The sequence below is a fragment of the Enoplosus armatus genome, chromosome 7, assembly GCF_043641665.1.
Source record: "Enoplosus armatus isolate fEnoArm2 chromosome 7, fEnoArm2.hap1, whole genome shotgun sequence".
NCBI classification, from domain to species: Eukaryota; Metazoa; Chordata; class Actinopteri; order Centrarchiformes; family Enoplosidae; genus Enoplosus; species Enoplosus armatus.
The window spans coordinates 18,129,092-18,155,054 of NC_092186.1; the positions used below are offsets into that span (position 1 = coordinate 18,129,092).

A 25,963-nucleotide genomic window follows, 5' to 3' on the forward strand; every position below is an offset into this window, starting at 1 on the left:
AACCTGAAAAAAATGACAAGCCAGACCGAGCGAGGCTAGTATTTGTGTTTTGAATGAAAACGGTGGTCATTGTCTTTTCCTGTCCCCATTAAAAAGGCCTTTTCCTGCACCAGCCACAGATAAACCTTTTTGTCTCTTTGTTTTTGTTCTTGGATGAAGATCAAAGCACCAGGTCCAGACTGAGGGCTTGTGATCTGTCAGGGTGCAGGGATTTATATGGCACTTGCATCCTACGATACTCATCACATCTGCAAGTCACAGCTATAAATCAGATTGGCAAGCTGCACAGCTTTACATATACACGCTGTGGCCGTAAGGCAACGGATTGTATTTTTGAAGAAACGGTGTTTCGCATTGTTAAAAGATAAAGATACAGTTACGCTCTAGACAGTGTCTCAAGCCTCTTGCCTCTCCGTTTTCACTCATCACTGCAATACCTTAGAGACGTAACCACAGAAACATGTACACTTTTTACGCCGACAGATGAAGAGGCTTGATCAATTCCTCTGTCTGCCAAAGGGATGGTTAAACTGGACTGAGAGGTGGAGGCTGAGGATGGTGGGGGAGGCAGCCCAGCGCCCTACAGGAAGTGATTTAATGTCCAAAAAGACGTGCGCTTGTTTTTGCTCCGTCTCTTTCCTGTTGTGTTCTGATAGGGACTTCCTCTCCCCAGTGGGGATGGACACGGGTGTCATCCGTCCATCCATCCATCCCACCCCCCACCCCCCACCTATCCACAGCTCACGGAAATATCATTCTGCTGCCATGCAATCCCTGCAAAAAACTCAAACTTGTTGGACACAAAGTGTGTGGCATTCATCTGGCACTTTCATAAACATACGATGAGTTATTGTGAATGTGCAACAGTTAAAAAGGTAACATTATTAGAACAAGAAAATGACGCCGACCATACTGACAAGGTAAAAAGTCAAGAGGTCAGGCCAGGAGGAAACATTCATGTTTGTAACACTGGCATCCCCATCCATTTGAATGTGTGTGTGTGTGTGTGTGTGTGTGTGTGTGAGAACGTATGAGCAATAACCCACGTGTGTACTCTGTATGGGCCTGGGGAGCCAGAGGACTCAACCCCAGCTCATGGTAACACCGGCATGATCTCTTCCTGTCTGCCTCAGTATCTCGACGACCAACTCCCTTCCTTTCCACTAAAACACACAGAGATACAAGCACACACACACACACACACACACACACACACACACACACACACACACACTCGTGTTGTGTTACCATGGGCATCTCCTCTTGAAGACATTCCCTCTCTATCCATAACCTTTACCCAAACCTTAACCTTAAAAAGTGAGCGGCTAAGGTCTGTGGTGTCATGGTCACGGACATTTAAAGAGGTTTTCTTGCCAGACTGTCTTTGTGGTGAGGAGATTGAATCCTATGACATTACATTAATCAAACCATTAGGCCACCCTGTCATCCAAAGTCACATGGAATCATACAGATATTTAACAAGAAATACTAATTAACGTTCAAAAGGGAACGGTTTGGCTTGGCAAAGAACTAAAATGAGGTGATGTTTGATTGAAAAAGAAAGAAGCATCCTGTGACTACAGGATATAGATAGGTTGATTAGATATAGATTTTAGATAGCCCTTTTCTGTATAGAGAAATGACTTACTGTGTGGGTGCGTGCATGTCACCAGGTCTCTGTGTGGTTTCCACCAGTGACCAAAGCACCTCACGCCACAATGCTTATCTGCTCTCTTCTCTGTTGAACGATTTAATGCTGACTATCACACACACACACACACACACACACACACACACACACACACAATGACCCACCCTCCAACCTCCTCTCTTACTCATTTGCCCCATCTGCCACCACACTTGTACAATGTTAGTCTCTCTCTCTCTCTCACACACATAGATGCATATGTGTGCACACATTCACCTACAGATGGAGGAAATAAGCTCAGCGCTGCCTGTGTCTGCGAAGGATGTGAGGTGCAGTGATGGCACATTAACGATAGGACCCATGACAGCAGTACGCATCGGCCTCACTGAACAAAGCATGCAGCCAGTTTTTAATTCAATGAGGATTGTTTAAGTGAAACAATGGCTCTCAGCCCCACTGAGGGTTAGGAAAGGGTGAGAAAGGTGAGTTTGTCAGTGGTAGCTGGCTGGTGTTTTTGTATTTTAAGCCACAGATGATCCCCTGGGTTTGATGGGGTCGTGGATCAGAAAGACCGCTGTGTGGCAGCAACATCCGCTGTTTTTCAGGTAACTAACAAAAAGGCTGACAATGAGTTGGCTGAATGGAGAAATACAACCAGACATGCTCATCATGGTACTATAAAGACTTTTTGGAGGCAATGTGACTCATATATGTTTGTATTTTGAGACATTACTTTTCCGGCCATTCTTATCCAGAACATCCTACAATGAATAAGAAAGTATGAAAGAAGAGTTTGCTTTAAGTGTCTTATGAGTTCTGTTGTACATTATGGTCACTACTTAAGTGTAAGTAGTAAGTAGGTCTGCTATTAATACACAGACCCTGTTTTGAAGGGATTCAGTTGTTTCTAAAAATGCTTTTTAAACAATTCAAGTCTTCGCTGTATAAATCACACAATAAGGCAAATGTTTTCACCATTAAATATTTTACCAGTTTGAAATCACTTTTTAAAATACCAGATAACTCCACAGTTTTGTAAAAATAGGGGTTCATAATGCTAGAGGTAATCTTTTGTGGAACACCTCATTATCAGGCACTGATTGAAATACTTACAACACAAAATTTCAACCCTAGAGTGTCAAAATTAATTCAAAAATTAATTTAAATCGCATTACTTTTGTTACATAAAGCGAGTGGACACAATAACTGTATAATCCAATAGAATTTAGTACCGTAGTCCTGCAAGAAATGTTACACCTTTCTACATATAACAGAATGGATGTCCTTTAATTAACTGCATATGGCTTTAAAAGACAACAGAAATGTGTATGATCACATGGTAGTTTGACACAAAGTAGTAGATGACACAAACTACAATAATGTGATTTTATATATTCCTTTGTCCTTCACCCATACATATACATTGATAGAACGCAAAGCTATGTGGCCTGTGTGTGTGTGAGTGTGTTTTCACTTCACTATTTGCAGTCCTCACAGCCCATTTGGTCTATGCTAATGGGATCTACTCATGCAGAGCAGCAGGTCTTAATGAAAAACCTTTGGCTGGTGATCAGTGCTATTGATCAGCCTGAGCTCCAGCTTTAAGCAGGGCTAATTGATCAATCACCACTGGTTGCTTTGGATTAATGGAACATGACTGGTGCTCTCCCCCAAGACATACCCACCTCTCACGAAGAGGCCTGAGTGTGTGTGTGTGTGTGTGTGAGAGAGAGGCATACATTGTGCATACGTTTATGTGCATTTGTATGTGCGAGAGCTGCAGTGGAAAGAGTACAGTCAGTGTTTTGGTCTACTATAAAGCAGTGACATCACATCCCATGTATGTGTCGATGCTGTAATATTATTGTTGTTTCACTGTTGTTAATAAGTCCAGTGTGTTTGCGTGTTTGGGTTTGTGAGTGACACCTGAAAGTCAATGACAGACTGATCTGACAGAGTGTAGGTGTTCACCGCTATTAACTTTTTTCTAAAATATGGAAAATAGCAAGTTGGTTTTGTCCACCTCTGATATGATGGAAATTCCTTGCTGGCCACAGGTAGAGCAATTTGGTTTTATTGTTTGTCCAGAGAAATCACTCCAGTGTGGTATGGGGTTTTAATCAACAGTCAAAGAGAAATATATAATAAAACTTACCTCAGCCTAGTTCTAAGAGCTGCTAACCTACCTAAAATAAATTTCATTAGTCTGGATTTCTAAGGAGAGCTTTTCAGTCCCATGCTCATTTCTACATGGTGTTCTAGAGGATTTTCCATATTTTCAGGAATATGATAAGAACAATAATAAGATTTTTGACATGAAAAATGATTTTTTTTTAAAAAAGCATCAGATATCAGCTGCAAAATTCCCATATCAGTTTAACCCTGGTCTATATTTTATGTGTCTTGCTAGCCCCATAGCTGACAGACATGACACCAGCAGTCCCTCTGCCAGGAAGGACTGAAGCACTCAGGCCAAAACAGGAAGCCCCAACAACAACCCCGACACGCACGCACGCACGCACGCACACACACACACACACACACACACACACACACACACACATTCATAACCCTCCCATTGAATGACTGACAGGCTGGCTGGCCAGTGGTGGCTCCATGGAGGATTTGTGTCTGTATGTGTGTTTGGAGGGGTGGACTGAAGGTTCCAGCTGGCCTGTCATGGGACTCCCAATCGCGTGTGAATGGTACTCAGAGGGAGCTATGGCTAACTGGTCCAACACTGAAACACTCAACAGGGTGGAAAGGTCAACTGGGGTGAGTTTAGCAGGGCAAAAGCAGGAATATTGTTTTTCTGTTTTATGCAACAGACATGGAAACACAAGGTATCCCAGAGTCTATACAAACAAACTTAAGCTCAGGACATCTGTCATATTTATTAAAAGACTGCAGCCTGGTGCTGCTGCATTACTCATGGATGAATGAACATTGCAGCAGGAGAAAAGCTAAAGTACATCAACTTTGCATAAAGCACAAAATGCCTGACAACAATTTAGCATCACAAAATCACAGCATTAATTGAACACAGCTGAAAACAATCACCACACTTACTAAAACCTTATCTTTGATTGCGATTGGACAGAACAACCTGTCAAGGCAAAGTCTCCAATGGCAACAGCCAACCAGTACAGAGTCTCTGACTCCTGCCTTTGCTGAAACCAGAGGACCGCACACACCATCTCCACCTCCCATCATTTAGTTAACCTTGACCAACTAACCAGCCACACATAAATAGTCACACCCTCCTATCCTTTGACTGACTCGCACATTTTGTGGAATGAGACCACACTTCCACCCAATAACCTCTGGTGTGAACTTAATTGTGTATACTCTGGTATTGAGTTTCGGACCATGCCTGGGTCCCGTAGCGCTCAAAGAGAAACAGACGCTGTGAACTTGACAATGAGTGAGAGAGAGGGAGATAGAGTGAAAGAGAGAGGGAGCGAGAGACACGGACCACCCAACGGCTGCGAAGAAAAACAAAGCTGGGTGGAGAGCAAAGTCAGCTTCGATCACATCGGAGGTAGGACAGTTGGAAGTTGTTGTGTGGTAGCAGTTCGTCAAGGGTGAAAGGGGCAGAGAGAAAGAGAAAGTGGAATGCAGAAAAGGTCTGTTTCTATTTGTCAAAAAGCAAAAATGCGAAATCTGCTTTTTTTGTTTAGATAAAGCCTCTTGTTTTAGATTCAAAGGTTGTTATTTATTGAGTAAATTGTTCTGTCTTTTTTTCTTAATAATATTTAGAATAATTTCCTTTGTTATCAAGGGGGTGAAGGTACACATGAGCAGTGGTTTTCAATCTTGAACTCATGACATTTATCCCACTTTCACTTACAATTTGGAGCTCAGAATGTTTACTTGAGGATAGAAAAAATAAATTAAAAGAGCTCGTTAAATCAAAGATCCTAAATGATAAGTTGAGTATCTATTCTCAAACCCACATTGACATTAAATGAACGTGAACACTATACAAATATTAACAGTAAACTACAGGTGTTCATCTTTGTCCAGCATACACACACCGTGCCACATAATTAATTTAACTACTCTATGAAGCAGAATACCAGTAGTCTTGGTAGCAAAAAAACAGGACTTGACTGGAGGTTTCCAGAAGTGGGCTTATGGTCGGCTTCAATCACTAGATCAACTGCAAAAATGTGACAGGTAAAGTGATTAACACTCTCACCTCCGTTAAGAATAACCACTCATGTGCCCTTGATCAAGGTACTTAAGCTCTTAGTGTATGAATTTGAAGCACAAAGGATGCTCAGTTGACTCTTTCCTGGGTAAACAAAGGCAAAGACACCATGTGCAAAGTATATCTTCTCAAAGCAAATGTAATTCATATAAAGTGCTCTCTCTTACTAATAGTTATTTCATCAACATCCTACATTATGAAGTTTATTCATTAACAACATAATGTAACTGTTTTCTACAACTTGGGACCAAAACACTTAAATGAAAGTAACTTGTTAAAGGACATACTGTACGTGCTGATATGTGATGTGGTTCTAATGCTGGCCACCAGGGGGACGAGGATATGCAGAGAGTCTGATCAGGGAGTTGGAGGCTTCAATTTATTTCAGTGGAGAGGCAGTCAGGCAAGCCTTGGTGAGCTGCATGTTAGAGTGTGTGTGTGTGTGAGAGAGAGAGAGAGTGGGTGGGAGAAAGACAGGGACCTCTGCTAAGCCCTGTAAGTAGTTTTGTTTATATAAGAGATGAAGAAAATGTCACCTGATGTTGATTGTTTAATAATTGAAAAGTAATTGAAAAATAATTGAAAAGAAATTACCAAACTGACTAAATAATTCCAATATTATTTATATTATCTAACAATATCAAATTCAAATGAAATGGGTAAAAAGAAGACTAAACTGAATGAGTTTGATTTGCCTGTTAATGCCAGTCATCATTGTGAAACAGGAAATGCAGGAATGTGACGGCAGGCAAAACTCACATTTTATTTTACTTTACTTAATACGAAAGTGTGAAGAAGTGTATGGCTACATATTTTTAATTCATTCAAAAATATATTTTTTATAAGGCTAATATGCTTTGCTTTAATGGTGAATCAAACTGAACTGTATTAACTTTAACGTGTTAACCCAACATAGTAATCGCTCAGCCCCTGACTGAGTCTGTTTCTGTCCTAAGGTCAAAGATCAAATGCCACTGTTGACCCCCTGAACTGCCCTGTTACCCAAAGCTCAAAATCCCACTGGAATGACTGATACACCCTGCTGTGTACGTGTGTGTGTGTGTGTGTGTGTGTGTGTGTGTGTGTGTGTGTGTGTGTGCGTGTGTGCGTGCGCAGAGTCAGTTACCTTTCCATGCAGATGAGTGCCTTTGGAGGTTTGGCACAAGGGATTTTCTGGTCTCTCTGGAACACAAGGAATGGACAGCTGACCTGAAGACAGACACAAACACACACACACACACTCTTAGGTCTGCCAATAGTCTTCAGCTCCACTGAAAAGTAACCGAATACAGACATGCACACACACAAGGACACGTGCTTGGAGCAAGTAAGTGAGCAGGGGTATCTTAAAGTCATGTTGCAATGAATAATAACATATGAAAGACCATTATTTACACATTTGAAGATAATAAGACATGGCAGAATTTCATGCTAAATTTTCAACCCAAATATTTCCCTGAAATAACCTAATATAGCACTGTGGCGATAATTTTTCTATTTCTTATTTGAACTGAGTCATGATACAGGGGCCATCCAAGAGCAACATTCAACAGAGGCTAGATAAGGTCTTGCTGATTCATTTGCATGTGCTGTATGCCCCCACAAATACACATGCTGTGAAATTGCTAATATTCTTTTTTTAATTTCAAAATCATCACCTAGAAACGGAGCACACCTTAGTACTACAATGTTGTACTTTAAGTTCCAGGAAGTAAGCAAGGGAAGTGCTAGTTTTAGTTAATTAAAAACTTTGTATCATTCTTCTGTTCCTATGGTATATCATCTGTCATTGAAGCATTAACTAAAAATTAAGAGTTCTCTTCAAAAAAATCCTTTTTCAGGATCCATCTTGAAAACAAGATTACATTGAGCTAATCATTCAGTACCTCAAAATATGAACATAGACAATCCAACCAAGAATTGTGTAGGTGTCAGTTACTCCAAATGGCAGAAACTGAGCAAAATTATTTAAATAACTAACAAAACAAAGGTACTTTAGTGTCCATGTGAACCATGAGTCAAGTTAAATAGAATAAATATGATCCATGGATTTCTCCCCTCTATGTGACCTGTAAGATCTGAACCAATTATAGAAGGAAACAAGACAGAATTACAAAGGATGGCCCAAAGGTGGAGGATTATAAATTGGAGCCAATTAAAGCAGAAAACAAAGGCAAGACAAGCGTAGCTAATGATACCATATTCATCAATGTCTGACACTTTTCAGGCACTTAGTTGATGCTCTAATCTGGATTATTTTACAATGATTGAGCAGGTACTGCAAAGGTTGTTCAAGGACACTTCAAAAGGCCAGATGACTGTTGATGGACACCATCAGTAGTTACTGCTTGGGTCCAATGGGGTAATATCTCTAATCACAATGCGACCTTGCTAGCAACATAATCAACGACAAACATTTCTGTAACACTTACATTTGCATCGTATTACATATTTCTGCTCAACCAATGTACATACCAAAAACTAAAAACACACAAGACACCATGAAACAGACGATATTTAAATTATAACAATGCTACAACATGCCTTATAGATAGACTACTATAAGGCACAATTATAGCTAAGTAATTCCATAGCTAGTAAGCTGATTTATGGAAATGTATTCACAATGGACACAGAGGTACCACTGATTGCTGATTTCATCTGTTTGTATATGATGTCTGAGAATTTTGGGTGCAAAGTTTGACACAAATTGCATCAATCGTGTTGAAGACTACTCCTGCTTGACTAGCTAGTGTGTTATCGATCAAACTGAGTTTAAAATTCTGACTTGCTCACTGAACAATATTTGCAACCTAACAAGCACATTTATTAGATAGAACTATACATGCCTTGTGATAATGTGAGGGGGAATAGGGCATTTAATACAGAAGGAGGATTGAAATATTAGCTGCTATGTTAGCCAGCCAGCAGAGTTAGCTGGCGTCATTTGGCTGTGACTGCTAATATATGATAAACTCAGAATTAGAATGAGATCATGGACATTTGTATTTACTCTATAGTTACATGCAGATTAATTATAAGCAATAACAAAGATTGATTAAACTGTTGACTGCAGAGTGTCCTGATATGTCTGACACAGCTTGGTAATGTCCCATTTGCACTGGATTGGGCTGATTGTTTTAGCAGCCAGGGAAATCATCCATTAGAGAAACACCAAACCTTCATAAAATGGTTAATGATTCAGAGTTCAGGAACTGTGCTAAATTTTGGCTTTGGTTAAATCTTTACATGTCATGGTAAAGAAACTTGGTCTTTACATTATTCATGTTCCCAGCAGTACAACAATCTGTATGTTAAACCTGAAAGTTACACACATAGATATATGGACACAATCTCAGTAGGTATATCATTGTCATGAACCCATCCACCCCATCTGTCTGTCTACCTGCCTGTCTCTCTCTCCTGTGTCTGGATTAATCTCCCTGGTTGACTGCTGATCTGAAGGTGGGTCGGCCGCCATCCACCAACACCAAAACTAATTTCACTGTGTCACTGTATGACACCCCCGCCCACCATCCTCACTGACACCCACACATGCACACACATTGCAAAATATCTTCATCTGTCTCTGTCTCATCTACATGGACGAGGGCAGGAGGGCGGGTGACTAGTCCGAAGGAGAAAGGTCAGTGCATTGAAGGAGTTCATCATTCTGAGGTGTCAGAGCCGCTCTTTAGGAGAGCAGATGAAGGGGAGAGGATAGGAGGGAGGGAGTAACAGAAAAAGAGGGGGGTCTGTTTTATATTTGTCTGGTTATTGGTTATCTGCCAAAAGTTTGTCCTGGCCTATGGAGTTGGCTGGTATCCACTGTGTGCAAATCAATGATCATTCCGGTTGTGTTTCACCATCACGTGTTGTCTTTGATTATACCTTAATTATAAGAAAACTACACACACACACACACACACACACACACATCTCACTCAAGCTACGAATGGTCATTTGGTGGCTAAAAACACACCAGAGGGTTTACCAAAAAAAAAAAAAAGAAGCTGGTAGTCAAACACACATACACACACATTCAGTCATTCCAAAATGATCACAAAATGCATCCACTACATTTGCTGGCGTCTGGCATGAGGTAAACAGCTTTTAATAGCATCAAACCCACTGCAGTTTGTTTGGGACCATCTGTCCAGTCTATTGTGTTTCTCTGTTGTGCCTCTTTGGAAGCCCATCGGGTGACAGCTGATGTATGGGCTCTTACAAAGTCCCCAGCCAGGCCCTCGGGATCCTGCCACACTGTTTTCTCCCTGTCTACTATCTATTTCTTCTCCTTTTTCTTTCTATTCCTTGTCCCTTTTCTGCTTCACAGAGTATTTTTAGATCATGCAATCTTCATCTTATACTGGTGCTATGTCAGTATAGTAGTAGAAGTAGGGGAACAGGAAATTGTGAGTTTGTGTGTGTCGAAGGGGCAGGCTAAGGATTACTGCCAAAAGGTAATGCTTATCAACTGTGTTTTTAGGGTAATTATATTTCTTGCGAGAAGCTGATTGTTCACCTTTTCACCTCAATACAGTCAGAGATTTCAGCATGTAGTATTAGAGGAAAGTCATTAATATTTCCCCACTACTATGTAAATACAATGACCCCACACGAATGCCGCCATTGTGTATGATGGTTGCTGAGATACTTGTGGTTTCATCCAGTCTCTCTTTGGAACAAATACAATTTAACAGCATTTTTCAGCCATGAGAAGATACAGTGAAATGTCTGTAAACAGTTAACTAGCAAGATAAAACATTTAGAGAATTTTCTGCTGTACAAATGCTGGATAGTTGTGAACCGGGCCTTCACAAGTGTTGACCATTATTTCCAGGGTTAATTCAGGACAGACACATGATACAGTGAGTGCAATTGTAGAACAGGCAGAACTTAATTGGAAGGTAACTTCTACAATACTTTTACTGGCCTTCATCATGCACCCTTGTATGCAAACATGGTTTGAGCACCACCTACACGTTTCACCGCCCAATTCAGAATTTCCTATTGTTTATAGGAAAAAACACCAGTGTAAATATAAGGTGGTTCCTTCAGAGGTTGATGGGTACACTAGAGTTGAGGGGTGGGGGGTGAAAGCTGGGTTCAGGAAGTTTTCACTCCTTTCTTCCCAGGGTGCCCCTGGCCTCTCCAACTTCCAGTCAAATGCTGAAAGAAGCCAGATGCAGGCAGGATAATCACCACCTAATAAGAGGCTATATTGAAAGCAGGCTGGCGCTCGTACACTACAAGCTTGAAAGGCGTGTGCGAACACATGCAAAACACGCACACACGTACTCATGGGTAGTTGAATACATGTGCACACACATAGTTCGGGCAGGTGTAATTATGGTGCACGATGACACACTTCAAAAAGAAGACTATCACTCACAATCTGTACACATGTGGACAAGCATGTGTACAAAAAAACAACACACTCATACACACACATATATAAACACAGACACCCACACCAGATCCAGATCCTTTTTCCTTCTTCTGACTTCAGTCCTCTACCACCATCCTAGAAAAATGTTAACATATGGCAAAATATATCAATAATTTCATGATATACCAATTATCAATTTAGATAAAGACAGAACAGGATCCCCTATGGTTACATGTATGGTTGGTGTCTGTTTTGGTCTGAATCTATGAAAGAATACGGGGTTAAGCATAGAAACCCACACTCACTGAACCTTTGGGATTCTAAATGCTGCAGCCAAAGTGACCCAAAAAGACTTCTTGAGGCAGAACTCACTATAAAGGGTTCATGCCTGAGCCCTGATGTTTTAAAAAACCTATTTAGTTTTTCACTGAACAGTTGTGATATAAGATTTGTTTTCTTTTTTTTGGTCCCCATTAAGTATAAAAAGTAGATTTGTGCTTCCTTTGTATTTTGGAACTACTTCAGATGAGGTCTAGAGAGTACATTGGCAGTGCTAAACTAAAAAAAAGAAAGACAGCTGAGGTAATCTTCTAACCACCAATCTTACATTTAATCAGACAAAAAAGTGGCTCAACATCAACCAGTGTTGGTGGACTTCAGCCCAAAATTAAATCTGCACCGTTTAAAAAAATATGGCACTACTATGCCATGTGTATTAGAGCAATAAACATTTCTTTTTTCTTTTGTGTAACTACATTATTTGAACACACTAAGAGGCTGATTTATTTATTAATTACTATCATGACGACCTTTTGCATTCATGCAGAGTTTAATTTTTCAATATTCTTGCAGGAATCACAATGGTAGATGGTTATTAGTTTTAGTTATTTCTCTGTCTCAGCATGTGAAAAGCAACTACAAAAAGTGTTGAGTTTGCAATATCAGCCTGCTCTTGTTACATTTTGCCTTGGCCCCATGATGTTTGTGCACAATTCTCTGTTTTTAAATCATCATAATTTTACTTAAAGACTTAAACACACTGCCTTGGATTTACATAGAAAAGCTGCAAAAACCTCTACCACCTCTAAACACACAAACACACTGTATGACAAAATGTAAATGCGAACACATGCAAGCAGCTATTGTAACACACCCTACAAATATGCAATCCATCCATCCTTTCACACACAACCATTAGTCCAAACGTACACATCTCCCCTGTGGCACAGCACACCCAGTGTCCTGCTTTTACACCATCAGCAGCATCAAAAGGAGAATCTATATTCTCTGCTCTGTCTTTTTTTCATTTGAGTGACTATGAGGAGCAGCAGCAGCAGCAGCTGTAGCCCCTCTCCCTGCTCGTGTTCAGCCAGGGAAGGCAGTAGGTTTAGCAGGCGAGGCAGATTTATGGCGGTGGAGGTGACCTCTGGGGCCGTAACACGGTGATGGGTGAGTGGCTCTCAACAGTAAGCTACTGGCACTTGACAAAGTGCCCGAAGCAGAATGAATTTACTTCTCTTTTCCTCAATCATCAAGCAGCCACTGCCCTGACCCCCATCCTGACTGCTATAACAAGATCTCCCATCTCACAAGGGCCTGAAAAATTTACTGTCACATCTACTTTTCAATGAGCTCAAGTGAGCACTTCTTTCACCTTCAGCGGAGCAGTGCCAGTGTGGAGGAGGGCTAACCTGCCCCAGTGTGTGCATTCTATGTGTGGTGTGTGTGTGTGTGTGTGTGAGAGAGAGAGAGAGAAATTTGTGTATACACACACATGTAGGAGGGTCCACTGACTTGCTCCTCACTTACTCAAACTCATCGTCTTACACTCACAAAATCGCACACACACACTTTCCAGCTTTAATACAGTATGTGCAAACACACAAGATCACAGAAACATACTCTCATACCCTCTCTGACACACACACACACACACGGAGAGAATGAGGTTGCCAGGCAGGGACACAAAGGGCACTGCTATACGGATGTCAGTAGACACCTCTACCATTTATATTAGAAGTCAATCTACCTTATCACATCCCATATACACACACACACACACACACACACGCACCAGGCATTAAGAAGTCTGTGTGTTTGCCAGTTTTCATCAGCTTGATGGCAGTAGAGTTGGACTTAATGATCCTGATATTTTTTTTATATGCAGACGATAAATCTTGGTGCACACACATTCAAATTTCACCTTTCTTGCACTGTAGTTGTTGAGGTGAGATCACAGCGGATGTGACAGAGAGTAAAGCAGACCAAACTAAAGATATAGATTAGCATTTCAGATACATTAGCATTAACATTATTTAATCAAACTGCATTTCGATTTTGTTTTTTGTTTTTTATTTCTGTTTTTTACTGCAAAGACTTAATAGATAAGAAACAAAAGCAAAAGAGGGGAGAGGGGAGAGGGAAGGAAGAGGAGAAAGAAAAATGTTCCTAAGGGATAAAGAATGTGCATAACAAGATATAAAGTACACTGGAGGAAATAAATTCTACATCTATTTGTATGCTTTAAAATAAACTACATAAACACATTTTATTTGGTGGAACATTTTCAGGTTTTGGAGGCTTTCAAAAATCCTTTCTTATCAACTCCACCATCTTTGCTGTACATTGAATGTCATTTCAATGATCTCTTGCCGCTGAAGGTTGGTTTCTTTAGCTTACATTTACTTGACTTCAGGAAAGTAGAGGTAGATTTAAATATGTCCTGATATCTGACCATTAAAGAGTAGACTATGTTCAAAAATCCTTAAGATTAAGCCACATAAGAAATCACCTACATATGAGAATTTGGTCTGTGTATCATTTTAAATAATATTACTTAGTCGTTTTCCTTTTTCAGTCATAGTTGACATTTAATCTTCTCTTTTGTCTCAACAAACAGACACACTGATTTACTGGCAACAGGAAGCGAAACATATCTAGAGGAGGTCCCACTTGTTTAAATGGTTATTGCATCAAATTGCCCATGTATATAAATGTTACAGTGCCAACCAATACACTGTATATTAGACAAAGGAAGTTGGTTATGCCAGCATTTCATTTTGTCAACTTCACTCTTTAAAATGCCATAACTAATTCAACCTCTTTTCTTTTATGAGCCACTTTTGCCCACCCTCACCCACTGGGATAATGTTATCATGATGAGCCAATAAAAATCAATGATTAAACATGTGTAATTTTCCAGAGACGATGTATTAAAATTTATTGTCTCTCTCTCTGGCGAGCCATTACATCGGCCCTGGAGCGGCAGACACTCTGCAGGTTACAACTGAAAATAAAGAATGGCATTAAAAGCTATTCAATAAGCCACTGTAAAATTGATCAGGCTATAAAAGCCTCTGCCCGCCTGGTCCCCACCCCTCCCACCCACTGCAAACAGGGGAATGTGGCTGTGGAGGAGTAGAAGGAGCGACGGAGAGTATGGACAAAGATAGAGAGATGGAGGGGAAAGAGAAAGAGAGATAGGGAAAGGGAAGAAAGAGAAAAAAGAGAAAGAAGAATTGTTGCGGAGCAGAAAAAGAAAAATGAGGAGTGAGACAACAGACAGAGTGAAGGCAGAGTGATAAAGAGTTTGAAACAAACAAGATATAAACGGGAAGAGAGAGGAGCGGTGATGTCTTTGCTGACACTACTCACTGTTTAATCACAAAGCAGTTAAACAGTGTGATTTGCCATTATGCTATTACTAAACAATTATATGTACTATAACTCACCGGTCACCAAATTAAGTCTTCTACAGCACACATCCATGACATACAGTAATCAATTTACAATAATGTGCATTTATTTCCTCTCTTCTTTTTCCAGTTCTTATCATTTGTGGTTATGAAGTAAACCAAACAGAGAACTGTATTACATTACACCAACACTGTAGACATACACCTGCACTCTGGGTAACAGAGCCCCCTGGAGGTTTTATCACCTTGACTTCAGAGTCAGTTATAGCTTTCTTTCAACTTCACAGCTCTGGTGGGACTGTATTAGAAATTACTTTACTTTACTAAATTACTGTGTATTTTATTCTCCCACTAGGAGTTACCTAAGTCAGACATTTCTCCTGTTTGATATAAAGTGATATGTTTGCCTGCTGACTGCTAAAGGTTGTAATGCACGAGTAAAATTTGAAAACTGTCCGTTTTTTCATAGCCCACCCACATCAGGATAACCACATACAACGCAACACAAATGTCGGGCAGTAGATTAGATTCCGTTACTGCTTGTGTGAAAACGTAGTGCCAGAGTGTTATTGGCCAATTGTGCCACTGAAGGAGGAGAAAGGAGAGGGAGAAAAAAATAATCTCTATAGAAACAATTTTCATCTCATTAACCTCTCCAACCCAAAAATACTGTAGACCAACTGAGGCCAACACCTCAAGTCACTGAAAAAGAAAGATGCGCACATTCTCCTGACAACTTCAATAAGTGCAGAAAACTCTCCAAAAATGGGAGAAATACTAAACGACAACCCCTGGAGATTTATGGTTTGATAATCTATATGGACAGTATGCCACTTGGGCCTTTCTACTGCCGTCTTAAAAAATTTTTTTTTATAAGAAATAAGAAAATTCCAGAGGCAAAGAGCAGTGCTGTCGGCTGAATCAGTGGCAGTGGCTCGGCAAACTGCGTTTTTCTTTTAACTTTCAATTCTCCTAAGCATCCGTGCTTCACAGCCCCTTGGGCTATTGCCTTTCTCAATCTGTCCCTGGAGAGGCAGGAGTTATGGTCCCTGTCGATTGAGGAGAAAGGGATGTTATTCCCCTGTCACCTCCTGGTCGCGCCGCCATCCTCCCTGCCCTGATCTACGGCCTGACTCCCCCCCTTACCCCCTTCCTCTTCCCCACTTTGCTTCGTCGTAAGCTGCCGGCTATGTCGTTGCCATGGGCTGTTGAGATGAGGACGATAGAAAAATGTTCTGGGGGAGGGGGTGGAGGTGCAGATATTGGTTTAGAGGTGCTGTTGGCAGTTGCACGATGGTAGTAGTGGTGAATGCTTTAGTACTTGCAAAAACATTGGTGTGTGTATGAAAATATAAAGTATACACATGAAGGACAGGAAAGAAGGTAGGACAAAATTAGCAAAGTATGCTCATGTATTTTCATATGAAAATATTGTATCGTGTAGCTTACAGAATTGTATTAAGATAGAGTCTAGTGTCCCCTCTTTGCTGTGATGAGGGGCAGTGTGGGGGAAGTGGTAAACTGTGAGACAGTTTGGCCCAGGGGAGGTGACCTGCCCCAGGGCACATGCAGGTCCTTGAGTGACACCCTTGACAGGAGAGCAATGAGAGGGTTAAACATGAAAAGCAGTTAGTGGGTGGTTGTGTGTGATCAAAGGTGTGGTGGTTGCTACTTCGGTCACAAGAGGCCCTGTAGTTGGTTTCATGTTGGGTGGCTGACTGTGACAAATCATATGTATCAATCCAATATTCTTCAATTACAGTATATCATACACATTTTTCAAAAGTTTTTTCGAGTTTGATTTGGTTTCAATTTTATGACTACGTTGTCTTTCATTTAACAATGTAGATCTTAAGTTTTTCAGACTTTTTGATTTTTTTTGTTTATTTAGACAGTAGGATAGCTGAGGGGAACACTGCACCATCTCTGGATACATACAGGACTCATAACAATCTTTCAAGAGACAAAAGCTTGGCTCTAACGTGTTGAAATTTGTCTGGACAAGTTTGCATGCATGTTCCAATATATTTCTGTGCAATGTGAGTTTCATTTGTGGTGTCTTAGAAGCTCCTATGGAAAAAATGTGTCATGGTTTTGTTCCCTGGTTTAGCTGAAAGTGGAATTATGAAGAACAAACTGCAGGCCTCCTTAAACCACCAACACCACCCATGAACATCAGCACAGACATCAGTACACCTGACACATGCTCAACAGAGGACTACCAGACGTCAGAGAGTGCAGCCTCATTTCCATACTGGCCAGCGCTCTTTTAGGTACTATTGCACCTTAGGCAAATCCTGAGTTTGTGAGGGTCTCTCTGGGTGAAGGAATAAATAAATAAGCAGATAAATAGATGAATAACCCAGAGGAATGGGAGCCCACGCGGCTTGGCCATCCATCATATATCCTATTACCACGCACTCAGCGGCACCTGCAGTATGTATAATGCAGTCAACCTCTGTAAGCAGATACAAATTCAACTCTTTTCTTCCTCAATTTGTTATATCTGACAACGCCAAAGCTGGTGCCTTGTTGTTTCTTTGAATTATGAATAGATTCCCTTCACCAGACTTTCGCCTGTGCGTGATAGCGTAGCGTTGTTATGCAGAACAGCTGTGGAAAACAAATTCGAGAAGCCTAGTATATGCATAAACAGTTGCGCTTAAAGCCACTTAAGAACAACCAAATGGCCTCAATATTTCATCTTTGGATTTGTTTCAATGGGTGTGATGAATATGAAATGCCAGAATGTAGTACGAGTGCAGAAAATGCAGTCATGTGTACAGTGTTTCAAATGATGTAAGAATGTTTTTGAGATTTTTCAAACAACAGTGAGAAATGGTAGACAAGTGCTTTAACTGACAATTTAAATCTTAATTCCTGTCCTTTCTGTAATTTAACAATGACACTTGGAACCACAGATATTATACTTATCGTTAACAAACTGAGAGAATAAAGAGAATGGAAGGAGTGTGTGTCAGAGGAAGAGAGGGAACAAAAGAAGAGAGGAAAGCTAGCGAGTAACTACAAATTAACAAATCAATCAGATGCAAGAGGAAGAGAGAGAGTGAGAGAAACCAAATGGGAGAGAGGAAGAGGAATGTAAATACAGGGCAAACCGACTGCACATTTTGACCATTGCCTGTTTGTTTGGGTATTTACACTGTAAGGCTACAATCAAGTCCTCAAAGCTTCAGCCCACATGACAAGAGCCCATTTCAGGGCCACATATCCTCTAAACAGCCAAGTCAACAAACCAAATCTCAATCCACACTCAAACACATACACACACACACACACACACACACACACACACACACACACACACACACAAAACCCCAAAGTCATAATCACTTATTTGTCCATCACTTCAAAATGCAAAAAGAGAGGGCAGGATAAGATAAGTTGTGAGGATGTGATATTTTTGGGGACTTGGCTGAACTTTTGAGCCCTGTTTGGTTTGAGCAGATGTAGAATTAGTACACATCACTTTGCATCAGAGAGACATAGAACACAAGCTGCCACTCAGAGGCCAAATACCTCTGTGTCATACAGACACACAGGCACACCTCGCCTCTAGTGTCTGTGATTCTGCTGTGGTAATTATCAATATGATGTCAATTCAACAAATTCTTCTTCATATTCTTCCGAAAGCATGTTTGGTGTCTCCAAATTCCAGTGGCCCGTTACACCAGATGAAACTAATATAAAACACAATCAGTTTTATACCACTATCAAACAGTCAGACCACACAGACACTTGATTTATGTCGGAAAGCAGTAATCTTTTGGTTGGAGGAAACAGTACAGCAGGATAGTACTTCATAATGTTACAGAAATGTGTTACAACAACAGTAGGTGCACATAGTACGTGGATATCATCACTTAACACTCTGGACGAGACATACACGTCCGACCACACATTCATGCATTTAGTACACTTGAGTGACAATCATGTCAAATCAATTCAAATCATATATGAAATCATAAACCATTTATTAAAAGATTTACACACGTATATCCTAATGAGCAAAAATCATACAGAAAGGAAACAGAAAGGGAAAAGTCAAGCAGCAGTCACCTAACAGCTGCTTCCATTTTATTTAACTGAAATGTGTCAAGCAATTGTATGTAACTATTACTCAACAAACCAGTCTTTATATATTTCAAAAATCACTCAGCACATGGTGATTAATCTGTTGGTACTGACATGAGACAACATATCATTTAAGGTTTTTGTTGTAGTATTGTAATAAATATGACTTGTATTGTCCTGCTGGTAAAGGTTTCATGCAGTTAAATGATAAATTGTATGAACACTGTGCGTTCAATGACCAATTTTGTGCATAAATATCATCTGACAGCACCAACATTTATCCCTTAAACATCATCACTTTCCCTTGATATGTAGTGATGTTGAGGTAATTTATTGAAAATATTGTGACATTTGACTATCAGTATTGCACAGTCCCATTCATAGTGCATGGTCCACAAAAGTGCAAATACAGAAACTGATTCAACAGCAAGCACCCAGATGAAATTGCTGCAAACATGCTGTCATTACACAAGGGAATATTTCTTTTTTTGTATTTTTGGAGCAGGGGATCCTGTTGCATGTCAATGAACTGGGCTAAACATGCATGACAAGTGGTGGTGTGTGGGTGGAGGTAAGGGGGAGACAACCCCATGGTGGTGTCAGCGAAGGATCTGTGTGTAATCTGCAGAAGATGCGTGCAATAGACCGCCACACTACTTTATCTACAAGGCCCCTAATTGCGAGAGATGTTGAGGAACACATGTTAGCAAAAGAGGAAGGGGAAGGGGTGTCAGATGTCAGCAATGTGCAGGCATATGGTTCCTACAAGCTGGGTTACATAAACTGGAAATGACACCAGAAATCAGGTTTGCAACGATGAACTTGCATGATACTGCACGATACTGTACCTTTTCTTCATCATAGTCAACTGGTAAACAGGTTAAAATGGGGGACAAACCGACAAATCAGTGATCAATCAGTCTGTGTATTGCTGAACCTGTGGGCGCTTAAAATTGAAATCCCACCACATAAAGTCCTGACTAAAATCTTACATTATTGTAACCCTCACATTTAGAAACACGAGTGTCATCCCCATTGCATCAAATACTGACACAAATTGGACGGCCTGACATACCCAAATTTCATTAGAAATAAAACAATACCTACAGTCTAGTCAAACACTGTTTGAAGCATAAGAGACACCACAGGAGAACTCAATGACCTTTTGAATTCAAAACGTGAACCGTAAAAGTAAGATAACTGCTTGGCTGTCTTTGCTCATTGAGAAGGAGGCTTTAACAAAGCCAGAACATGATGTGAAGCAACAGTGGTGACCCAGCATATTATTCCTGCTTTAAAGGGCTCGCAACCTTCAACTCAGCCATTGTGTGGGGCCATCTCATCAGGAATGTAACACTCGTGCACATACACAAACACCCACACAAACCCTTCCCCTTTCAATTCAAATCCCCCCCCCACTTAACCCCCTATTCCTTTTTTATTCCTTCATTATGCACTTGTCCTTCTCGTATGCTCATAGCAAATATGTTCTTTACTTTGTTCATATTTTTCACCATGTACCCTCAACACAACCCACTGTCTGCCTTGGACATTTGTGCCAACCAACTTGAGTAAACAGAAAGATGGAAAAGGCATAAAGGTATCAAAAGCAAAACACTCCCCCCCTACAAACACACCGCTACCAAGAAGGGGGTGACCTTGTGCATGCAAGCTACCACTATCACTAAAGAGATGCTGTGGTTATTGTCAGGAAAAATGGGGCCCATCTGTTTGTTTGTTGTTTGTGCTTTATGGTGAGAAGACATACAAAATCGTACCATATGTGGAGCATACAGTCAAAATAAAGCTGTGCTCATACTGGTCCTGATATGGTTTGGCTTAATTTTTGTTTTTCAAAATTATAGAAATGCTATTTGACCAAAAATGACGGATTTAATGTATTGCTTACTGCTTGCTAAAGTCTAGATGCATTTTATATTTTAGAGATACTGTATGACAAAATTAGTAATTTAATCAAAAATAATCAAACTGTCCACTTGCCCTCCAACAAACTGGTCAACTGCTGCATCACCTCTTCACAAAATTGCCCAGCATGAAAGCAAATATCATCTCTCGTGTAGTATAACTATATATAATTATAGTCCGATGAGTTGGGTTCGTCATGACGATTAGTTACAGTGTTATGAGAGGGCATGTTTGCCTGTGTGTGCCCTGCTGCATGATAATACGCATACAGTAGTTGTTTGAGCACTCGGCCGCCAAGCCAGTCCCAGCACTCAATCACACAGAGCCGATCGCATTTGCATGTTGTAGCACCGAGTCGCAAGCAGATTGGAGGGGCAACAAATGGGCTGAATAATATCGTCTGACAATCAATTATTTCTGCAATTGTGTTACATCAAAAACATGATTTCTGCTGCCGAGTTTGATTTGTCAGGTTGCAGTCATGTAAATGTGACGTAGGGACTGATTTAACTACTGCGCGCTGAGTGAATGAAAGAGACAGTAATAGTGTAGAGGACCATGCAAATCACCTGCAAAAGAAACGCTGTAAATCACAGTCTGAGAGGTGCACAGAGCGGCAACAAGGAGCAATAACACACAGCACATGTACTATTCAAATGTGAATATCATTATTGTACCAGTCATAAAGCATGACCCACATAGTATTTACCAGATGAAGAAACTGTGTGTTAAGTTATATTCAATTGTTCTATCTCATTGTCAATGAATAAAATAAAGTGGTAACAACTAAAATGACAAAAACAAGACAAGACCAATGTGTTCAAAAGGCTGAAAAAGTAATCTGTTTTTTCCTTCAAACATTCTGGTGACATTATATCTCAGGCATCAGCATAGGAATTTTTCCCATAAATGGGGGGTCATAACCTAAATGCTGTCTGCCCAGTCATTTCTGTTATTGTCAGTGATATACCTTATTCCACAGTTGTAATTTAAGCAAACATATTTTCATATAACTTTCTGCATAGTTTTTTCAGTCTTTGTTTACTCTTTTTGTATCACTTTTTCAAATGAATACATCCAAGTTATGAATATAATATATATATATATATATATATTATATATACAACTAGGGCAACAGACCAAGTGACACTAAGACCAGCTTTAAATTACAGAATGAAACCAGGGATCGACCTCTCCCTCTTTCTTTCCTTGCTTTGAAACTGGTGTCTCCAATCTTTTCCACAACCAAATGACTCTTAACTCTGCTGAGTGCAGCATGGGTCAGGCAGCTAGATTGAAGCCAGGGTGTCTGGTTAGTGTTTAAGTTTAACAGGAGATTTCTGATGTCTGATTTCACTCAACAGTCACTACTCTCTGTTTCAGAGTGCCTTGCAGTAATGCCTTGCAGATTTGCCGATGGGGGAACAGTGGGGGGATAAACTTAGGTATAACGTGGCTAAAACTTCATTCAAGTTCAACGCAATACGAACTAACTATAGCCTCTAAAATGACCATTAAGTTGAATCAACACCTCTCTAAAAGACTTAAAAAACAAAATATAATCTTAATGAAGGGCTGTTGTATTAGACTGTATTGTAGTGCAATTGAGTGCATATCAAAAGTTTATGCAGAGAAACATTGGAATTTGTGCAAGTGAAAAAAAAGTGTTAAAAAAATATATTACCTCAAAAAATGTAAGAGGTCAAGTCATCTTTGATCATACAGTAGATGTTTGGATGAATTAGGTGCAGCCTACTTAGTCTGCCACCCACAAACTGTACACATACACACACGCCACACATGAGCTCTCATCACTCCTTAACGCCATTGAATTCATCAGTGAAAAGGCTTAGTTGCATTTGAGGTACTAAACTGTACAATGAAAATTAAAATCCTTCACAGGCAAAACTGCCACTTCTGAACTGAAAATTTCAAAAAGCAAGGCTACAGGTGCTGCTCTGTTCAAAAGGTAGGGTACATTAAGAAACAAAAAGTACACAACCCACAAAATATTTCCCTTATTGTTATATATTCAGATTTCATCTTTCATTCTAAGTAAAAAATATCAATAAGATAGACTTTATTGTCCTGAAGGAAATTTGTCTTGGACACATACAGCATCTGCTGTTAAAAGATACAAAATACCATACTGCATACATACAGTACATACATAGACTGTCACTAGTCCACATGCACACACACATACTACCTATAGTATATGCACAGACTGCCACCAAACAACAAATTGCACACTGCCTATCGTACGACATACCTGTATTGATCATAGTAGTGTAATAATATGTGCAGTAAGAGTGAAGTAGCCTCATCAACATAGAATCATCATAAAATGTACATGTGTACAGTTAAGATAAAAAGCAGCGTTACAGGGGTGAGGCTCTGGCTAGCTTGCCATTTAGGGCTTTGATGGACAGGGGGACAAAGGAGCAGCATAGTAGATGGGTGACCTTCCTTGTTCTTTTTAAGTGATGGTGGATTGGTTGTGCTTTTTGAGAAGCAAGGCCAGCAGAGAAATCAAATTAGCAAGCAATCCTGTGACTTGCTATCATGTTCAGCTCCAAAGACAGCTGGTTTAAATCCTCTGATCATAAAGAGGGAAAAACTGTGTGGGAATAGTGAATTAGAGATAGTGGTCGTAGTAGTAGTATAGTTAAACGGCCAAAGCCCAAACTGTAACTGTAACTGTAAGTTATCCAGAAGTCTAGTAGAAATTGCTTGAATCCAGTGGCAGATATTTCCAATTACATTTATCACAGGTGGGGGCTAAGCATGGATGTTTTGTGAATACTGGATACGGTGTTCCAAGATGGCACCATTTTACTCCATGAATGTTGCTCAGTTACATTTTTCTAGGTTCTGCACTTACATGAATTATAGTCTATCCCAAAACATGAGAGTATATCAAAGCCTGAGAATACCAGGGTGTATAGCTGTCAAGCCAATGTGTCTTTTTTTATTTTATTACCGGGTGGTACTGAGGGAAGAAACTTTCAAAGGGTTTAAGATTGTTAAACTAGGTTTCTCGTCACACTATAGACAGCTGCTGTCCTGTATTATACACTCATAATATGAATCTAAAACAGACATAATCTCATTCCATTATCTAAGGTTTCCATTAAATATTCTTATTATGCTACAAATTAATGTGAAAAAACATGACCCTGTTTCAGCATTTTTGTGGACCCATAATGATGATTCTCTTTCATTTAGGTCTGCCGCTAAACCATGAGTGAATAAACTCAACACCAGTTCCTTCGCACTGCACACCTGATCGGAATGCCACCATGGTTTGTGTTTGATGAGTCAAAATGTCCATCGAGTGAAAGGTCTACAGTAATAATGTAAACCAGGGTGTGTCATTGTTTCAATATATATTGTACGTTGACTGTAATATCTAACATTACATTAGATTTATCAACTGTTAAAGTCGTGATTGTCAGTGGCTGAACAGAGGGCCAAAAAGACAATGTTTCCCCCACAGTTAAAAGTGGAGAGGCCTTATGGTTGTATGGTATGGCAATGGTTGGACAACTCACCTCTGGTCCGTTCTTCCTCCTTCCCCAGGCCTGGGGTGTTGCTGCAAGTGTAGGTAGGGGTGGCCTCCTCCTCCTGGCTTGGGGTAGTTCCTAGTGGGAAACTGACAGGACGAGTGCTGGTAACTGAGCTTGATGGTCGGGAACTGGCACAGTTCTGTAAGAAATGACAAGGCAGTGTCAGCTGCAGGATTTATACCTGTTAAATTAATACACAGTCACTGGTAAACTTTCCTTAACCGATAACAACAAAGACAGCAAGTTCTTCACTTTCCTACTTCATTGGTGCAAATTAGTGATGCACATCATTTGGATTATGAGCCTAATGATGACTAATGAGAGGTGCAAAGAGCAGCAACAAACTAATGACTTTCTCTTCTATATCTATTCCAGTCTTCTTATGTGTAATGGAAAATAAATTCAAATTGTGTTTGCAAACACAACTTATCAAAAACAAATTCACACAGTTTAAAGTCAACATCGTGTATTGAAAGAGAACATAGGAGAATATATTATGCACTGAAGAAATCCTCATCAGTTAGAAGGATTAATATACATATATATACATTTTCACTTGTGTTTTTAAATACATTTTTTTCTCTGATTACCCAAAGTATACATCTATAAAGCAGTCACAATTATCAAAAGACATGAAAAGATGTCGTGGACTATTGTAGACTACTGAATTGTCCTTCCCACAATTCCAGCACCAAACCTGAGCAGCTGCTCTATGAATTCAGAACTCAGAGACCACCTTGTTTCACACATGCACACTCATCTTCCAGCCAGACCAAAATAAACGAAATCACATTAAAAACCCATTTTTTGCACAGCTCTCAAACAGACTGGGGGGCTCGTACCAGGCTCCAGGGCCACTTATATTTCATACTGTACTTCCACCAGGCAGGAAAGACTCATATGGCAAACACTTGGGGTCATTCTGGCTGCTTTTGCGTTTGGTTGATGTCCAGCTACACTGCTTATCATACACACACACACACACACACACACACACACACACACACAGTGGAAACAGACAGATACATGCACTGCTACATGTCATTGTAAGTCACTCCAACCAGGGGTCCCAGCAACAGAAATAATGGATTTTAATTTACCTTTTACCTCTTTTACAGAACAAACCTAAACCTAAGACATGCAGCTATTTCACAGCTATTTTTATGGAACCAGACAAAGACAAAATAGAAACATCAACTGTCCACTTGTGAAAATCAAATTCAAGTCCAATTAAGTTTTTCTAGCACCAGGACTGATTCCAACCAACTCCTACCTTCCTTTATGTTGTCAAAACTTGAATTAAGATCAAAAAAACTAATCCGCTTCCAATTTATATCTATATTTCAGAGGTGTCAGGGGCATGGAGTATTGTGGGGGGGGGGGGGGGGGGTTGTTTTTTATTTGGGCCCTGCAACTGACAGCTTT

The 25,963-nt window shown here is 40.1% G+C and overlaps 1 protein-coding gene across 1 annotated transcript in view; it reads right to left on the bottom strand.

The window, feature by feature from the left end:
* The window catches only part of LOC139288256 (adhesion G protein-coupled receptor D2), an 83,837-nt gene that overhangs the window by 8,914 nt on the left and 48,960 nt on the right, over positions 1 to 25,963 (bottom strand). The window contains exons 22-23 of the mRNA XM_070909532.1: positions 24,524 to 24,704; positions 6,988 to 7,070 (exon numbers count right to left, since the gene is read on the bottom strand). Coding sequence (XP_070765633.1) covers positions 6,988 to 7,070; positions 24,524 to 24,704 — 264 coding nt within the window. The remainder of the gene's footprint in view (positions 1 to 6,987; positions 7,071 to 24,523; positions 24,705 to 25,963) is intronic.